The following is a 19,703-nucleotide window of genomic DNA, read 5'->3' as shown; positions in this document are numbered from 1 at the left end:
CTCATAAGTCAAAATATGCTATGCTGGCCGTTATTTTAAAGCTAATAGACTTAGTAACAAATTAGTTTATATTTTGATATATGAAAACGGGGGAAGCAGTCTAGCAGTAGCGGCGCAGCCTCAGTGTTTGATTCTCATTCGAATTCTCATCAATCAATAAAATATGGGCACACCCATCATCACCAGAAAACGGTTGTTCAATTTACGGTCTCTTTATTATTCGTCATCTCTATTCTACTCGTCACATTCCACCATCCCATCATCGACATCAACATCATCATCATCATCACCATCCAAAACCCCACTCGAAAAACAATTCGAAACATGGATCAACCATCTCAAACCCGGTTTCACCCCTTCCGACGTAAACCGGGCCTTAAAAGCCCAATCCGACCCAGATCTCGCCCTCGACATTTTCCGTTGGACAGCCCAACAACGTTCCTACAAACACACCCCTCTCACCTATCTCACCATCATCAAACAACTCATCACCAATCGCCATTACCATCAAGCCGAAACCCTCGTCGAAGAAGTCATCGCCGGCGCGTGTGACCCCACGCTCCCTCTCTACAACTCCATTATCCGCTTCTGTTGCAATCGCAAATTCCTCTTCAACCGTTCCTTCGACGTTTACAACAAAATGTTAATTTCACAGGATTGTAAACCTAATCTCGAAACCTATACTCTATTGTTCAATTCTCTTCTTCGTAGGTTCAATAAATTGCCCGTTTGTTATATCTATTTACACTCTGTTCGTTCTTTAACTAAGCAAATGAAAGCTTCTGGTGTTATACCTGATACTTTTGTCTTGAACATGATTATTAAAGCTTATTCCAAGTGTTTAGAACTTGATGAAGCAATTAGGGTTTTTAATGAAATGGGGTTATATGGTTGTGAACCTAATGCTTATACTTTTAGTTATATTGCTAAGGGTTTGTGTGAGAAAGGGAGGGTGAATCAAGGGTTAGGGTTTTATAAGGAAATGAGAGTGAAGTGTATGGTTCCTAGTACTAGTACTTATGTGATTATTGTTTGTAGTCTTGCTTTGGAAAGGAGATTTGAGGATGCTATTGAAGTTATGTTTGATATGTTGGATAATTCTAGGTCACCTGATCATCTTACTTATAAGACTGTTTTGGAAGGATTGTGTCGAGAAGGGAGAGTCGATGATGCCTTTGAATTGCTTGATGAATGTAAGAAGAGGGATGGTTTTATGAATGAGAAGATGTACAAGACTTTGTTCAATGATTTGCGGTTTGTTTGCAGGGACTAGATTGTGTACTAATTATCATGATTAATGACCTTTTTTAACAACATGATTATGATGATGTTTGTTTTTGTCTGAGTTGAACTTGAACGGATGATTTATTGCTTGTTGGTACTGGTAGAGCCTGATTTGGAGACTTTTGTTGAATGAATTATGTTGAAACATATGAACAGAAAAATTTTATTGCTTGGAGAATTTTGTCAACTTTTGAAGTTATTTCCATTGCACATATTAGTGTGGAAGGAGAGGGCAGTATTGCAGTAACAGCAGGGCACCTGAATATATGTTGACACTAATCCTGATGTTGATGATATGATGGCACAAGCTCCGTTTTGGCTGAAAGGGGCTTCTAATTTTGAAAACACAAGCATGTTATATAACCTTACCACAGCTCTGTGGTCACATGATTCTACAGGTGGAGCAAAAACTGGGGTGTAATTTCCACTTGTTGAAGTTGCTTGTGGATAGTTTGCTGGATGAGCATCTTATGATGTCATATTACTGTCTAAAGCAACCAAATAATCATCTGATTTTTAGTTTTTGCTGCCCTTAATCAATTTGTTTAAGCCGGGAGTTCAACTGGAATAAAGCTTAGTTGAAAGTTTTGCAGTTGGTAGCATTTATCTATTTTGTTTAATTATTCCATGGTTTGGAATATCTCAACTTGTCTTACTGGTATAAGGGAGGAATTTCATTGTGTAAGAATTGACTCGCCAAGATCTTGTGTATTCTGAATAAACAGAGATTTACCCAATTTGTGTACGGTGATGATCATCTTTACTTACTAATGGAATTTTGTTTCCCTTTACAATGTTTATTTGCTGTTAAGTCATATATAGTGAGTTTCCAGTTATATCGCGTTTTAGAAGTAATTCCATTTGTTAAACTGAAATAAATCATATTAAGATGTCCACTCCACCATGAATTGGATAGTAGTTTTCACATTATGATGATGGCAGAGCTCCTAAAGTTAAGTGAAGTTCCTTTTTTGGAAGCCTAATTTGAGGACTTCAAAACCCTGCTGCAAATACCAATTTTCTCAAGCTTAGAATGTTTTTTAAAGATAACTCAATTTTCAAATAGGAAACTGGATTATCTGCATGCAGTCCAAAAGGAACTGCTGGCTATATATAACATAACAGAACTTTTTCATGATTGAAATTATGGAGTTTTAGATGGATCGTAGACTATGTAAATTCATGCAAAAGTGTATTTTTGTCATATTAATATTCTTTCAAATGATCTTTGTTGTAATAATTCTTACATTGCATGTGCAGTGTCAAAAGACACGATCGTAAAACCACTAATAATGCAGGAATTGCTCTGGTCTGTTGTATCGAAAAAACATTAAAAAAAAAAAACACTATACCTTTCCATTATCCCCATTTACACTCCCTTCATCATATGTTCCTTTCTTATTTAATTTGTAAACAAAATTTTAGGGACCACGATCCTGGTTGGCTGGTTGTTGCACATGGTAGAACATGTTACAGTCTACCATAACAAAAATAAATAAATAATTTGAGATTGTTTATTTGATGCAAATGAAAAGTCATCAATTCTATGATTAAATTTTTTTGAAAAGTAATCAGTTCTGACTAAAGTTCAGAAGGAAACCTTGAATTACAGAGAACACAAACAAACTTCACAGCTATTACAAGTGGAACAGTGTATAATGATAACAGTATTACCAAACCAACAAATCTCACCTTACATAAACATTCACAAGCAGTCCCTAATTCCTATAACTTGTTATATCAACAATTAATAAAATATATCTAAAAGCATCACTTCGCTACAAGACAGCTACAACTATAACAGGTAAAAGCCAGTGGAAATTCATGTAATCAAACAAATGATGTTGATCTTGATACTTGAGACCGTGCATCTTCGAACTGGTCATCTTCAACCTTCTCAGAACTCAAGCTTGGTGGAATGAAAGACCTGAAAATCAATTCCATGTTAGGAACTTCCTTGAGCCCTGGAGCTGCGATCTCAAGTGCCGGATGTTGAAAAGCGGGATAAAATTTCTTTGCGCTGACGAAACCAAAGAGTAATGACAGTATTGGAAGAGGAATCAACAATGGTGCATAGTAGAATTTCTGCACCCCAAAGTACCCAAACATGGTTATCTGGTACAATATCAAAGATGCTAGTATACGGTTGTTTATGTGAGGCCACATTCTTCCATAACTTTCATATGATGGTACGTAGACTTTGAGTGCCTGTTGATACAGACAAGGACATCACAAATCAGTACATTAAAAATTAGTATGACAATCTTTATGGAAAAAATATATCCTTCAATTTTCTGAGAAGTTGTTTTCATAAGTTATCCTTGAGAACTTATGGAAATAAGCTGAAAACAGCTTATGAATGTGTCATAAGTTGTTTCCACAAGCTCTTCCAACAGTCTCACAAATCTGATAAGTTTACAAGCTTATCTAAGTTATTACCAGTTTATGGTAATTATCCATTAAATTGCAATGAAAAGGTGCTGACAGAAGACATAAGACAGAATTTGAAGTACTTTACCTGATTTCGCAGTACAAGCCATCCAAGGCCGAAATATACAGCACCAAATGGAATTATAAGAGGGGCAATGACAGAGTAACATAAAACAATTGTGACAATCAGCATGTCACTGGGAATTCTTGTTGCATAACCAAGATCTCCGGGAGCCCAAGCTTCTTTCAACTCGGCCTCGGTCTTACAAAGATACTTTTTCTTCAAATGGTACATAATAAGAGGAACTAATCGGGACAGCTCGAGGCCATAGCCAACAAAAAATCTAAGACAAAGAAACAAGAAAAATCAGTTAAAAATGCATAAAACAATGTTTTGAATTTTTTTTCAGAATTTTAAAAAATACTCAATTTATTTTAAAACTGCATTTACAAAAGCTTCTATAATGTTTAGTTTTTATCATATCCTAATTGTTACATATGGTAAAAACACACAGTAACAGTAACAGAGTAAGCCCTGCTTCGAAAAGAATCTAGGAAAAGATAATAACAAGAAATACAGTGGGACACCATTTGTAGAAAAAGTGTGTCTTCTACATTTCAATCTACCATTAATGGAAAGTGGTTACGAAGCTTTAACATAATCATCAACAAAATAAATTATCATTATGGATAAATAAACAAAAATTAATTGAAGTTAGGATGCTATCTTACTTCAGGGCCACGTAGGTCAAGAAAAAAGTAGCATTGCCTGGGAGGCTTTCAGCTAGCAACGACACTATTTGTTTTGGTTCATTCTGAATTGTCTTGAATGTGCTGAACAAGGTTCCACCTAAAGTAACTCCAATGAAAACATTCAGCACCGTAAAATAAAAATATTTTCCAGAAGCAGCCCTGACCACATGGCTTTCAGTTGGAATGCCCTCTAGTTTAGACAAAAACAAAAGCAACTTGGGTAACATAGCCAAGAAAATGATGAGTGCAATTTGAGGGAGATAAGCTTCCAGCACCGTCCTCAAAACCACTATTTTTTCAATTGACTTTAGGAACGGGAGAAGTTTCACCAAATTCTTCAACGTTGTAAACGCAGATACAAATGTGATGGGAATCATGTAAAAGAATATCATGAGTGCAACGATGAAATATACCAAGTATTGCCTCAGTTGTCTTGTAAAATACTTGATTTTCAAATTAGGCCATAGTAGTTGATGCGGTTCAGGAGCAGAGAAGACTGACCATGTATCAACCATTTGTGCATGTAAACTCTGACCTGCAGATGCTGCAACCACCCTATTTGAGAAAAAGACGAGTGCGGCATTTTGCTGCTTTTCTCTGATAGTAACCTTTTGCTCAGATTCCAATTTCACAACCAATTCATTAATCTTTTCGTTGCAATACTCTATACTATCCACCTTTTTACCAATAAGTCCAAGACAACCGGTCTTGTTGGCCGGTCTTGTACCTTCTGGCTTCGCAGTTGTTTTCGACCCTGCATATACTGCTTCGGCACGGGCAAGCTTCTTCTTATACCCTTCCAACTCCTCCCAAATCTTGTTCACCTGTTAGTAATAAACATGTAGGAATTAAATTACATTACTATGTTATATATTACAACATTCAAAAAAGCAGAAGGAAATCAAAAGAAAACCATACCTCTTTGTTGTCTGTTATGATCATAGATCTGTAAAATGTTTCGGGATATATGGTTTTAAAATAAGAATCAACCTGTTCCTTCCTAGTCTGACCGACAGGAACAGGAGGGATGTCTCTCACAACTATAGCAAATTGTTCAGGCTTCACATCAGGAGATTTTTGAGCTTCAGATCGCAGCCATGACACGCGCTTATAAGCCCGCCATAAGAGGAATAACGAAACAAGTGAAACCCAATAGCAAGCAATAAAAAATGCCCACAACCTTGCACTCCTTGCCTACACATACAAGAAGTTATTCAGTCTCCGGAATTATTATCATATCGAGATCAATAAAGCTGGCTAGTATACAATTTCAACATTATTTTCACACAGGTGAAAAACTAATCAGGTTGACAAAAGAAAAAAAGTACTATAATACTATTATACAAAAATGCTAAGCAATATTGATCTTACTGTGATGTGTCCCATTGATAACTTGTCAAGTTCTTCGAATGTCCCTTTGCTAGTTGTGTTTGTCATTCCATCAACATCAGTTATAGCAACAGGCAGAAGAACCGGTAGCAGAATAATGCCGGATAAAATTAGGATACTGAATACTGTCAATGAACATGAAGAATACTAATTAAAAACTGAACACTTAATTTGCCTCTCATCTTATAAGAATGTTAGCAGAAAATTGGAAATTATGAGAGTTTACAACCAGATGAACATGTGTAGCAAAAGAATCCTATTTGAACCTTTAAATACTCGGCAATTTGAAAAATTAAACAATACTCCACATAATTGCTTATTAAATGTGCCTCAGGGGTCTTATGAAGATTCCTTCTATGGTTTCATAATCATCATATAGGAAATTGACTATTTCATAACAGTATGCAATGTTCACCAGGAACTACTCTTTTGTTTTAGAAACTGTCTACAACAGATGGTGAAGCTTAATATCTCAACACTCTTCAAGTCTCAATGGTTCATCACAAAATCTTATTTTATTTTCCATTTTACTCATGGAAAGCTTCTAAAATGGTTCATCACAAAATGTTTTTCTTATATGCACTCATATGACATGAACACACCCCTAAGCTTTCTTCCATACTTTTTTGGTAAACTCAATTTAGAGTAGCCTTTTCATAACATGTTTAAACTAACATACAGCTTTTTATATAATAATATATGATGACTTCATATAGTAATTAAAAATAAGAAAGAATAAGATCCAACAGATTATGCTTCTCATAAACTTTTCAATAAACCCTTATAGATAAAGAAATATTAAAATAATCTAGCAATAACAAATATTAAAAAATTTAATTTTTTTTCTTCCCAAAAGCTCTCCTTGTTTAACCTTCTTCATAAACATAAAGTTCATTTAGTCTATAATTGTTTCATAAAAGTGAAAAACTTCAACTTTATTTTAATTTACAATCCAAACTGCTCCTAATAAGTGAAATTGCTTAAAATGTTTTTAATCCAAGCAACAACACAACAAAAAAGAAATTCAACAAAGAACAAGGTAAATAAATAAAGAAAAGGAGAAAATACCAACCAGTGCTGAGAAAGACAAAGTAAACAGCAGTATCAACACCAGACATAGCAATAACATCTTTTTCAGAAGAAGAATAAGCTTCTTTGATCCAAGAGAAAGGGTTACGTGTCTTGTATCCATCTTCAAATGGATCCAAACCCTTAAGGATCCGATTGGGGTAGTAAACTACATTGTTCCCAGGTTTACTTTGTAACAAAGCAAACAAAATCATCAAAACAATAAATATCAAAAAGGAAGTACCAAGAGAGGTTAAGAAAGAAGAAAAATCCATCTGGGTTTGATTCAAATCCAACCACCACTCTTCCTTTCACCTTCAATAACAATTAAAGCTTCTAACTTTCCACTTTCTATACTTCATTCATTCAAAAGGGTAACGTTAGGCATTGGAATTAATTGAAACAGTTACATATGAAACATACAAAAAAAAAAAGGTACTGTTTTGTTTTTTGTTTATGTGTATGTGAAGCAAGCAAATGGTGATGAGTGATGATGACCCAAAATGATAAATGGAAAGATTATATAAATGGTGGTGATTATATAAGCTAAAGCGGTCGCTTTTTTATGTGGGGTACCTTTCTTTTTTTGATTTGTTATATTCAATTAATGCAAGTTTGGATATTTTATTGGGGGGAGCGTAAAAATATTTTTTTCAGATTGAAGAATGTGATTGTGATGCGTGGGAAGAACGAGTTGGGAGAGTGTATGTGTGAGAGCGGGACTCATGGAAAACGGTGACAGCATAGCAAAACAGAGAGATGTTGAAACGGACAAAACTTTTCCTCAATGTTGTTGGAAACACTGCACATGACATATATGCCCATCTTGTTTAATACTCTTGTTTTTTTTTGTTTTTTTTTCTTTTCTGATTTACATTTACATTTACTTTCATTTTGGTCATTTGTTTACTTAGACACATGCATGTAAAAGACATATTAATACATCAGACCACTATAAAGACGTACACATCATATAATCAATAATAAAGATAAAAACTAAAATGATATATGTTTTTTTATAAATTGGGAATTATTTTAGGTCTTTTGTTTAATTAGATATTAAAATGATAATGTTTTGCTAGATTAAAGACCAAAATTGTTTGAAATAGAAAATATTACTAATTAATTATTTATTTGGTTAGAATGAGAATGTGAATGTGAATCCATAGCCTTTAAGGGAACAAATTATTTATTTTTATAAAAATGAACTTCCAAAAATAATTTTATACTATTTTTTTTTTTTTGGTTTCGACACCTATACTCATTGTTATACATACAATGAATGTCGTTGTACCGTGTTGGGTTTGGTTTCTACAAATAACACAATTGTTAATTTTAAGATTGGGAACTTTTATTTTATATATACTATTAGCAAACTCTTATAACTTTTAGAAAAGTAATTTATTTTAGGTCATGGATTCTAAGTAAAATTTTAAATAATTTTTAAATATCAATTTACGGTGAATAATTTATCATAATATTTATTTTAATGATTTGATTTTTAAGGTATTGTATTGTGATAATTTATATTTTAATTAAGGGTTAATTAAAACTTGATTAAGAAGTGTTCAAATCAACTATGAGGTTTTAAATCTCATTTAGTTTTTTTGTATTCGACAAATTTTGAAAGAGAAGTAATGTTACTTTTTATCATTCTAAATTTAATCTCGGTGAATTGTTGAAAAAAATTAAAATTATCTTATGGTCTTGAATGAATCATAAAATGAAATGTTGAGTTTCCATTATAATTTATCTTTTTGGTATTTAAAATATTTCCTTTGCATTTCTCCTAAATTGCTTGAGACATTTTGGAGTGTTTTTTTTACTTTATTAGATATCTTGTTTCTATTAGGTGTTGATCCTTGAACACTTTGTATTAGGTTAAGTGCACCTTATACTTAGTATTTTTTTACTGTTAATATCTTTTTGGTTAAAACTATTTTTGACCCTCAAATTTTAAAATACGACGATTTTAATTTTATAATTTAAAAATTATAATTTTAACATCTCTTAACTTTAGTTCTTTTAAGAAATAGTTGACCCGTATTGACTTTTATTCGGTTAACGCTAATCTAACATTTTTTATGATTGTGTGAAATATACATTAATTTTTTAAATATTTTTATAAATTTTTTAGCTCATTTATTTTATTTTATTTAAAAAAAGTTTGATTAAAAAAAATATATAAAAAACCAAAATGAATAAAAAAATATTAAAAATAAAAATAATATTACATATAAGATAAATGACTAATATTATATTTAACCAAGTTTTAAAATGAATTGACAATATTAACAAAAATGAGTTGACAATTCCATATAATCATATATATATATATATATATATATATATATAGTCAAATCTATGTCGGTTTAGTAAAAAATAAAACGGTCAACTATTTAAAAAATGAACTAAAATTAAAAGACTATAATTATAATTTTCAAACTAAAAGATCGAAATTACCGTATTATAAAATTTAAGATATCAAAAATACATTTTTAATCTATGTTTTTTTGGCTTTTGAAAAGAAAAAAAATAACCATGAGGGTCTATCACGTGTGTTGGTGTGCACAATGGGTGAGTACAATAATAATGTATTTGAAACTTTTAAGTAGCTGTTTATTAATATAACAAGTGTGTATTTACCGGCAAAATATATTATCTAATTGTTTAAATTACACAAAAATATTAAATTAAATCTTTAACTTTTTCTTATATCAATTCATCTATGTTTGTAAAAGTTTTAATGTTGGATTATTTATAGTCATAATTTTATTTTAATATTTTGTAGCTAAAGATTTTTAAAATAGTATTATAAATTTTGTTATATAAACATAATAAATTTTGATATGATTTCACGATATAAATTGAGATAATTTTACATTAATTTCAATAATTTTAAAATTTATCTCGCTCGAATTATCTCTTATTTAATTATTTTTAAAAAATTTAATTGAAGAATTATATTCTTATGATTATTGCAATCAAAACATCTTTAAAATTATACGAGTTTATTAAAAAATTAAGAGAATTATAGATTTTAAATTTATTGATTTAAAATTAAGATAATAAGAATAGACATTTATAAAAATAAAAGACAAATTTGACACTAAAAGAAATATAAATGACAAATTTAATATAAAAAATAAATAAAAGACTAGCTTATTAAAAAAAATTAATATATAACTACGATGTAACTTTTAATTGAAAATTTTTAATCAGCTGTTTGAGCTCAATTAATCGATTAGTGTGACTCACTCATCATTATTCAATTACTAAAAAATGGCAAGTTCTTTACACATGGTGTAGAATAAAATAGAAGTCTAGACATCGAAAGATTAATACCTACCTCTTTTTGTAAAAATTCCATGGTTTATTAAATGATTTATAGAAGTTTTCGTCTATTCCGGAAAAAGAAAATGTTTTCATGTATTTTAATTATCTTTAATATATATATATATGTGTGTATATATTAAAATACATATATTAATATAAAATTAATTGAATATATTATTTTCTAACTAATATTTATCTATTTTATGAATACGAATGAATTATGATTACTAATAAATTGTGAAATTATAATCATTAATTAAATATCAAAGAGCAAAAAGTATAAAAAACAATTAAAATTATGGTTAAATATAGACTATATAAATTATGGAATTATTGAATTATTAAACGCACTTTCACCCCATTATCATAATTTTGTCCTATATACCAAATATTTGTTTAAAAAATTATTGATGTGTGAATATCCAAAGGATGTTGTGGTAGTTTCCCATAGCAAAATTAGTTATTATGCATTTATGCCAACCGTTGCCAGCACCCTATATATGTATGTTATTATTACCAGCATTAGCATACTATTATTTGCTAGGTTCTTTTCAAAAAGCTACTATTATTTGCTAGGTTATTCGCGGGAATCAATTATTTCCCTTGTTTTGTCATGTGCTTTTAGTTTTATCCTTAAATTTTTTTCTCTTATTTTTATATTTTATTTTCTTTTTATTCAATTGTCTAGTTTTAATCAATGGTCTTATAAAAGTTGAAAAGTAATTTTTAAAATAAAATTTGATAATTATTTTTTAGGGTTAGAATTTTGATTTTAAAATTTAATCAAAGAGTAAAAAATGTGCGTATTCACAACTTAAATTATATATTTTTATTTATTTCAAATATAAAAAAATAAATCAATAAAAATAAATATATAAATTTTGTTAACACATGATGGAGCATTTCATGTATACACATACCCATTTTAGTTGCTAACGTGGATAGCCTTCAACCAGACAAAGGGGATAGACGATATTGAGCATGAACGTGTCAAGAGTAGATGGTATAACTGCTTTCTGAATGTGCTGCCGACATTGTGTGTGTGTCACATAGGATTCCAAAATGTTACTTGACCCCACATATTTTTGGATAAGAATAATATGCTTAACTTTAATTCAACTCACATTTTCAAAATTAAACGCTATCTTGTTCCATTTTCAGAGGGCTAAATAAATTAGATTTTTTTTTGAATTGCAGTCTATTAATTTAATTATTAATTAGTTTTAAATAATGATTCAATTTTGTATGTCATCAATAATATTATACTTTTTTTTATATAATTTCAAAAAAATAATAATTAATCAAATAAAATTTATTATTAATTTTTAAAAATTAATACCTTTATTAAATTCATAACTTAAATATTCAAATAAATTTTTATTTTTATTATCTACAATATTAAATTTATCAAATAAAAAATAAATATTAATACCTAAAATTAAAATTAAGTTAAGTGACACAAAAATATTTTTGTCTTTTTTTGGGGTAAAAATAAAATAATGTAGGGTATGGAGGAGCATGGCCTGTGGCACCTATTGAGAGAAATGTGGGAGGGTAGTTTGATGAAAATGAGAGGACTTTTGTTAGAGGATAGGAGGACCCAACCAATGCAATAAACACGCCGAGGTACTTTTGTAGTTTGTGGACTAACACGGCTTAAGTGTGTGTTTGTATTTATGGCAAAATAATAAATGATTTTTTTTTTAATGTAAAAAGTAAATTTCACTATGTAAAATTATCAAGTTGCTAAATCAGTCAAGATTTAATTGATCCATTCAAAACCGTTCCCCAAACGGCTAGTGTATAAATACTTGTAGGCTCAACAAATATAGTTCATACTGGTAGTTCTTGTTTTTACACACCAAATGCAATTAAACCTATGCTACTTCTTAGCTTATTACATGTGCTAACTATTTCTAAAAATTTGATGAATGTATCTAAGTTGTTTATGACAATAATGTATATTTTGAATATCATGCTAATCGTTGCTATGTCAAATCTCAGGCAAACAATGGCATTTTTTACTTGTAATTCTGCAAATTCTAGTCAAAGTAAATCAAGGCTTTATTTTACTACTTGGCATGCTAGACTTGATCATGCTTCTGATAAAATTGTATCTGTTGTCTTGAATAATTGTAATATCTCTTATGAAATGAATAAAATCTTTATTGTTTGTAAAACATGTTGTCTCCCACTTGCCTTCTATTACTGTCGTTTCAAAGAAAGTAAAATTTAATTTGACTACTGTTTTCGGTTTTCAAAATAAAATTTATTTTTTATTGTTTAATTTTACCCTCTAATTATACTTTGCTTATTAGTTTTAATTCTTTCTTTTTTTCTCTTTCTAAGTCCTAATTCATTATTTTATCATGACCACATAGTTGACATTCGGTAGTCGATAAATATGGTTTCATACTACTTTATTGTATTCACTCGCTTAATACTTTCCATACTACATATTCTTAATTATAAACATTCTTTGAAAAAGTTTATCTCTAAATATAAACACTCTTAAATTATTAAGTTTTTTTTATTTTTTTACACATATCTTTTATTACTATTAATAATTTATATTACAAATTAAAAAATTAAATCGAATATATTTATGTATAAAAGGTATTTTAAAAATATCTACACATAAAAATTGAAATTAAGTTTATTTACTATTTTTTTAATATATAAAAAAGACAAAAAATTTATAATTAAGAAATAAGATAGTAGTTATTTAGAAACTAGTTAGTAAGAAATTGAGAATCTCGCCGCAAACAAAATAAATATAAATATTTCCTCATCTTAATTTTTTTTCAACAAAAAAAAAATAATAATAATTCTAAACATGAAATCAATACAAATATGTTAGGGGGGCCATTTTAATGAGAGATCAACTTTTCTTTGATTTTCACGTAATTCAGCTATACGCCTTCTCTTTTTTCATAAAGGAGTTTAATGAACTTAGTCAAAAAGGTGTTCAATCAATTAAAAATAACTACTTAACTACCACTGCAAGTTTTCAGCTTTTTAAACCCTACGCCCTCTCTATCCGTAATAAAATATTTAAAATTAAAATTATATATTAATTTTTTTTATTAATTTTTTTAAAGTAATATTATGCTGAATTTTGCTATTCAAGCACTCTATTTAAAATGACATATAAACGAAAATAATAAAATCCGATGTATTTGAACTGAATTTTTAATTAAATATATCAATTTTTTAATATTTTTCTATTTATATTTAATTAAATAATAGTATAGATACGTCACATATGTTTAATGTTTCCTATTTAAATACTTTACTAATTCACATTTCAAAATTTTAAAATATTTCCTGTTTCAAAAAACAGAACGATAAACAACATCTAAAATTCACACACACAATTTCGATTATAACAAAGTTCTGAATGCTTAGTGCTTACTAGTTACAAACACTGACTACATAGTACTCCATTCTTTTGAACGTTTTTCATAATCAACTAAATAGATAATTTACTTTTCTTTTCCTTTTTTCCAATTTGCGCGTGTAAGTTTACAAAAAGCCCAAATCATATTAAGGAGGAGAAAAAATGGCCCAAATAGAATATGTGAGTTTTAAAGGTGTAAATACTCAAATTTAGGTATCGCAACGGAACAGATTTTGGTTTCCCCTGATCCCGCAAAAATATCCGGCTTCATTCCTAGTCTACTAACATTGTAAGAATAAATAAATCAAACATAGATTTCTAAATTATCAATATTCTGAAATGAACCTTAAAATTGTACAACGTTGACAAGTTTATCTCTCTATTTGGATCTCATATTTAGTTTATGTATCTCTAACATTACTCGCTGGATTTTAAATGCACATGAACATTACCAACTTAATATTATTATAATCTCAACAAATAATAACAAATGGATGAATTTGATTTCCATTTTGCAATTTTAAGTATCAACAGTGAAATAATGCAATTGCATAACTGAAAAATTTGCTGTTTCATTTGATATGTTTGATTAAAACTCTGCTAAATTCTATTTCATTCAAATTGAATGTGTAATACATTTTGTCATCAGTGTAATTTTCTCCAAATGCTAACAACCTATGCGAACTAAGATAAGCACAACAATTCAAGACAATGGTAAATCAAAGTGGGCCTAGAGTTTCAGATTGTTATTATCTGAAATTGCAGCAGCGCGCTCGACCCCTCGACAATTTGTCCCATAGACAAACCATCTGTCTTGGCGATTGGTAATGTGCAGTGAAGTAGCCGTCCATGCATCCATACTGACAAAACTTCCAGTTGTGCGAGTACCGCACGGCGCTCACTGTATGGTTGAATCGCTCAACCCACATTCCCATGCTTACATCCTCCATTTTAAAGAGCTGCCACCAGAAACAAATGTTTCACCAATCAATATGTATATATATAATAACACAAACTGGAAATGAAACTAACTGTAGAATATGTTAAAAAAACTAACCCTCAGCTTCCTATCCTTGTGTTGCGATACGATGAAAGTGACAATATCTCTGGAAATTATGTATGCAGGACCATTGGCGTAAGGAGGATATACTGCTTCTGGCCATTCCTGCACCGATTAACATAATTTGTAACAGAAAGGGGATATAGATACAGACATATACACATTTAAGACCAAGAAAAACTATCAATCAAACTATTAAATGAGATTTGAAGTTAAATTGTCTATCTCTAGATGTCTTTTTTATAAGCAATATAGACGCCGTTTGATCTATATTTATTTATTTATTTTTCGATAGACAAATGTTAGTATGTTAGTTTCTACGATAGGAAACCCAGACCTCCTAGTTAGCACTCTTTCGGTGTCCCTCAACAACCGAGTTTCCTACTTGGGACGTCGTTGGATCTACTAATTCCGTTGAAAGGGGTCATACTTTTATTGTTGTCGCTGTTCTTGTTGCATGTTTTGTGAAATATTACTCCTAAAAAGTTTTTTGCATTAAACTGCCCTATGCTTGCTACAAGTTTAAACCTTAAATAGAGCTTGTACATAGATATCAATGCAATGCATAATAAGCCCTTTGATTTTTATTATGCTTGTTTAACACCCTAACTTGGGGAGAAATTATTTTTACCTGCATAAAACGGTTTGTTTGGAAACGTGTGAAAGTAAAAACCTAATCCCTAAATATACACACTATGAAGTGCCGGAAAATTATCATTTCAATAACCCAACATAAAACACACTCAAGCATTACATACTATTTCAATTAAATGCAACAATTAGACTACCTCATAAGTAACTGCCCATTTTCCATTTCTCAGAGGCCGGTGCAAGAGATTGAGATTACCCATATAAAGGGACTTTTCCGGGGGTACAGCTTCAATTTCCTTCAGGACAGTATCCACTCTTACAAAAGTGTCGTCGTCACATTTCATGATATATGCAGCACTCACATTCTGAATCTGTATGAAAGAAAATTATTGGCTTAGAGCCACAAGAGTCGAACCTTCTGAGTGGGTTGGCAGACATTAGCTGGACATATGTCACCTATCCCCAATATCTGTATGAAAAATAGAAGAAACAAAAAAAATTAACTGAAAGTTTAAAAATGAACTTACCCCAAACTCACAGATAGCAGTGGTTTTAAGCACAACAAGCTCATAGCGGTCCATAAAGGGCAAAATGACAATATCACCAAAGTAAGCAGCCTCCTTCCTCAGCACTGCATTTACTTCCATCCTTGGATTCTTCGTTATTGATGTTTAAATAGACACAATGCAGACAAATCAGGCATACCATAGGATAAAAATAATAATAGTGAAAAAAAAGACACAATCACAGTTTGGTCGTGTAACAATTGAGAACATTTTTTCTTCACGAATTGCATTAAATTTGACATAGACATTTAAAATTTTAAACACAAACTAAGCATTGAACACCAATATATCTACATATATTTGCATTATCATATCATTCAGTCCAAAGGGAAAGTCACAGTTGATAACCAATCCAGGAGGATTACTAATATAGGAAGTAGTTTGCAGAAACATTAAAGGTTCCCTTAAACCAACCCATCCAATGTGTTTGGACTCGTTAGGTTTGGCCCCTTCAAACGGCTGAAGACAATGGAAAGAAAGAGAAGACAGATGCCGACATCTTAAGGTCTAACATCAGACACCAAACTCTTGGAAATCAAAATCATTTATACATGAATCAATGATAATTGAAAGAGTCTTGTTGACAACTTGTTTAAAAAGAAGAGTGATCACAAAAGCCAAAATACCTAGGTGATAACTAGTCTTGCTTTCAAGTTTATAAGCACTTGCATAGCTTGCTTAGTTAACACCAAATTCAGCAGCCATTGTGCGAAGCTAAATGCATGCAATGCCATGCCTATGGAACCCTGGTCTTACAACTCTTCTATTTTATTTCAACAAACATTGGTGATAAATCATAGCTACGAAACCGATGAATCATCATTTACATGCTTTGTTATTGCATGAAATTTATCAAAAGCTGAAGTTCCTTTTAGTCTCATCTCACCGGCTTCTCTATTTCACGATCTCACATCTATCCTGTTAATGAAACCAATCCTATCTCTCAAAACCTTAAGAATCTGCTAATTGAAATAACCACCAACTCAAAAATTGAAAATTATATTTGCAGTAGCTTCTTTATCATCAAATTAAGAATCACAAAAGCCACACTTAAAGCTCAAACAAAATTTTGACAATGTCCTTTTGGGATTTAAACCCAGTTTTACCCCAAAACTTCCACAATACAGCCCCAGGAAGGTTGCGTTTCTCTTCTCCATGAAATTATTACAGCTGTTCCCATCTCTTCAAACCAGACTAAAATAACAGCCATATTTCTCTAGACTTGACTGACTAATATGTTTCTATGGCAGATAAAAAGTAAAGTCAGCAGCCTTACCAATGCAACAAAGAATCGTACTACTACATCTGAGGATTTTATTGCAGCTGCTTGCATCCATGTTTTCCGAACTGCCATTCGTTCTGCAAAGTGATTTGAAGCAGAAAGAACTCCAATAAAAAGTCTAATAGTGTGTTTGGGTAGAGCACTGGCTTTCCATGACTCTGACATTTCCAGTACTCGTTGCGGTGAGAAACTTGGGTGTGAAGTAGGGAGAGAGGTAGCAAAAACTGAATGAACATCAAGGTCTCCTTTAACTGCCAGCCCTGTAGCATCTTCAAGTGTAAAACCCTGATAATGTGGAAAAGAAAAATCAGCTCGAAAAAATGTAATGTAATCCCAGCAGCATTGGTATTATAATGGAAATCAAATCCAATTATTCTTCAAGTTTAAGCTAGATGTGACCCTCGGAATGTGGTACAGGAGATATTGCTGTCATTATTAATTATCATAAAATGGGGCTATGAGGGTAGAGCACTGTATGCTAAAATTCTCCATCTATAAAACCCAATAAAAATGCAAGAGGAACTCACCAACACACAAGTAATAAGTTTTTGAAGTCTGTTAGAATATTAAATATTAGAATTTATGTTACAATATATCAACTGTGTATTATGTTGATTAACTGGGGAAAAGACTACACATTAGGTATTGATAATTAGGCTATAACTTAGTTTCTAGTTAACTCCGAATTATCCCTCTTGAAACCTATCCCCATGAAAAATGATTGTCGTGAATAAGCAAACTATACAATTACACTCCAATTATTTAGTATGAGCATAAGATGAAAAGATGTGTCATATCTCAATTAACTTACAGTCCGATATGGAAATGAAGTCATATGGCGACCGCCAACATTAATATGGTATCCATCAACACCAGCACGAAGTGTAAGGACAAACATTCTACCCTCTGTGAAAGGAAACGGCCAGGTCACTTCCGGTTTCTGCTCACGCCCTATAAACCGCTTGAACCATGATGTTGTCTTGGACTCTTTTGAGTCAACAATGTCATTCCGCATCCATTTTTCACACCGTTTATACCCATCAACTGCAGAGTATGATCAAAATGTTTATTAATATTTTATTTATTACTTGAAGATGATCTAAAAAGTAATGCAAAAATATATGTTAAAGGATTACAGTACTCTGTCATCGTTTTTTAAGATAAAATTCAATTCTATATGATATTATAATCCTTCTATACTATAATCAGTCTGCTATGCTCGTTTCAGCACTATTATTTATTCATAAACAGCAAATTATGATAATATTCATACTGGAAAACTAAATGAGCTACATTAACTCATCATCCTTGTCAATATAGTCATATACTTTCTCAAGATTCTACCAACTCATAATAGATAATACATGGCTGCTAAAGCATGGATATACGGAGCCTGCCAAAACATGGTAACAAAGTTTTAACAAATAGCATACTTGAAAATGAAAAAACAGTGATAAAATCATACCAAGCATTCCGCCATCGTCCTCAGATGGACGGCCATCACATCTTTGAGCTGTTCCCCAGTGCATTCGGTAACACGTATTATGCTCAATGACAGGGCGTTTGCTCCAGTCCCCTTTTAGCCGAGGATTCAAGTGAAGAATCTTTGGAGGGTCTTCCCCTTCCACTGACTTGAGCCCTTGTAATTCAAACATGAACTGCGAAACCGAAACCAATCCATCACCCTTCCTCAACTTCGCAAGCTGAGGAGAATACTCTTTATGAGCATAATGGGGTGTCCCCACCACAGTGAGTGAAGAACCTGCTGCAAGTCCACAAGGAAGAAACATTAAGCCATCCCCTTTCAACAACTCTTCACCATTCATCGATATCCAAGAAGGACAAGACTCAATCTTTCCTTCAATGACCGAACTTTCTCCAAACTCCTTCTCATCAACCTTTTCTATTTCTTCCCAAGCCTTCAATCCTAATGCCCATGCCTCATCTGCCATTCTCTCAAGCACAGACAAATCACTTGTCCTATTCATTTGCATCATGATTTCACCGGTAATCCTACCATATCCTTGAGGAATACGCTTGGTAGATTCACGGCCACGATCCTCCTCCTTCATTGGTTCCTTGTTTGGCATCAAGGGAGCATCTTTGTCCAAATTATCTTCCAATCTCCTATGAAATGCATCTTTATAAACAGAACTAACAAAGGGTTTGCTCAAATCTGAATCTTCAGAAGATTCCCTAATTGCTACCCCGTCTAATCCATTGTAACTTTCATCACTACTTAACGTTGATACAATTTTCAGAAACTTTGAAAAATTACATGATATAAAAAGCAAGTACAAAACCCCAACACCAAGCAAAAAATGAGATAGTCTAAACTTTTTAGAGTTGGAAGATTCATTTTTCAATCTCTTCATCTTCAAAAAAAAAAAAATTGAAAAAACAAAGAACAACAACAATAACACACAATATAGTCTACAACAGTTTCCTTCCTCAGAAAACCTATACAAAATCCAAAATTACAGTTTAAACGAGTTGGGGAAAATGGGGTTTTGAAAAAGAATGAAACTGGAATAGAGGGAAAGA

The 19,703-nt window shown here is 31.4% G+C and overlaps 3 protein-coding genes across 3 annotated transcripts; 1 reads left to right on the top strand and 2 right to left on the bottom strand.

Moving 5' to 3' along the window:
- Positions 1 to 24: 24 nt before the first annotated feature.
- LOC101503316 (pentatricopeptide repeat-containing protein At3g25210, mitochondrial) lies at positions 25 to 2,078 on the top strand. Its single transcript, XM_004485928.4, has one exon. It carries the CDS (start codon positions 164 to 166, stop codon positions 1,271 to 1,273), a length of 1,110 nt encoding a protein of 369 aa, XP_004485985.1. The 5' UTR covers positions 25 to 163; the 3' UTR covers positions 1,274 to 2,078.
- Positions 2,079 to 2,866: 788 nt separating this feature from the next.
- Positions 2,867 to 7,606, bottom strand: LOC101502683 (CSC1-like protein ERD4). The gene is made up of 6 exons (XM_004485926.4): positions 6,929 to 7,606; positions 5,839 to 5,981; positions 5,386 to 5,661; positions 4,447 to 5,291; positions 3,803 to 4,058; positions 2,867 to 3,492 (listed from the first exon to the last, which is right to left on the bottom strand). Exons 1-6 carry the CDS (start codon positions 7,197 to 7,199, stop codon positions 3,115 to 3,117), a joined length of 2,169 nt encoding a protein of 722 aa, XP_004485983.1. The 5' UTR covers positions 7,200 to 7,606; the 3' UTR covers positions 2,867 to 3,114.
- A 6,606-nt stretch (positions 7,607 to 14,212) lies between these two features.
- LOC101502380 (hydroxyproline O-galactosyltransferase GALT2) lies at positions 14,213 to 19,697 on the bottom strand. Its single transcript, XM_004485925.1, has 7 exons — positions 18,625 to 19,697; positions 17,971 to 18,203; positions 17,154 to 17,444; positions 15,839 to 15,967; positions 15,509 to 15,682; positions 14,718 to 14,825; positions 14,213 to 14,619 (listed from the first exon to the last, which is right to left on the bottom strand). The coding sequence occupies exons 1-7, from the start codon at positions 19,532 to 19,534 to the stop codon at positions 14,410 to 14,412; spliced, it is 2,055 nt and encodes a 684-aa protein (XP_004485982.1). The 5' UTR covers positions 19,535 to 19,697; the 3' UTR covers positions 14,213 to 14,409.
- Between the last annotated feature and the right edge of the window lie 6 nt (positions 19,698 to 19,703).

The sequence above is a fragment of the Cicer arietinum genome, chromosome 1 (genome assembly GCF_000331145.2).
Source record: "Cicer arietinum cultivar CDC Frontier isolate Library 1 chromosome 1, Cicar.CDCFrontier_v2.0, whole genome shotgun sequence".
NCBI lineage: Eukaryota > Viridiplantae > Streptophyta > Magnoliopsida > Fabales > Fabaceae > Cicer > Cicer arietinum.
The sequence above is the reverse complement of the archived record's forward strand: the minus strand, read 5'-3'. Positions and strand labels throughout refer to the sequence as shown.

What these genes read in the sequence shown, in the direction of transcription:
- LOC101503316 (XM_004485928.4), top strand. Translation starts at nt 164, where the DNA reads ATGGGCACACCCATCATCACCAGAAAACGGTTGTTCAATTTACGGTCT.
- LOC101502380 (XM_004485925.1), bottom strand. Translation starts at nt 19,534, where the DNA reads ATGAAGAGATTGAAAAATGAATCTTCCAACTCTAAAAAGTTTAGACTA. An exon ending in GGACGATGGCGGAATGCTTG is followed by an intron (nt 18,204 to 18,624) that starts GTATGATTTTAT and finishes CATACTCTGCAG; the next exon opens with TTGATGGGTATAAACGGTGT. An exon ending in CTTCATTTCCATATCGGACT is followed by an intron (nt 17,445 to 17,970) that starts GTAAGTTAATTG and finishes CCACATTATCAG; the next exon opens with GGTTTTACACTTGAAGATGC.
- LOC101502683 (XM_004485926.4), bottom strand. Translation starts at nt 7,199, where the DNA reads ATGGATTTTTCTTCTTTCTTAACCTCTCTTGGTACTTCCTTTTTGATA. An exon ending in TTGACCTACGTGGCCCTGAA is followed by an intron (nt 4,059 to 4,446) that starts GTAAGATAGCAT and finishes TCTTTGTCTTAG; the next exon opens with ATTTTTTGTTGGCTATGGCC. An exon ending in GGCTTGTACTGCGAAATCAG is followed by an intron (nt 3,493 to 3,802) that starts GTAAAGTACTTC and finishes CTGTATCAACAG; the next exon opens with GCACTCAAAGTCTACGTACC.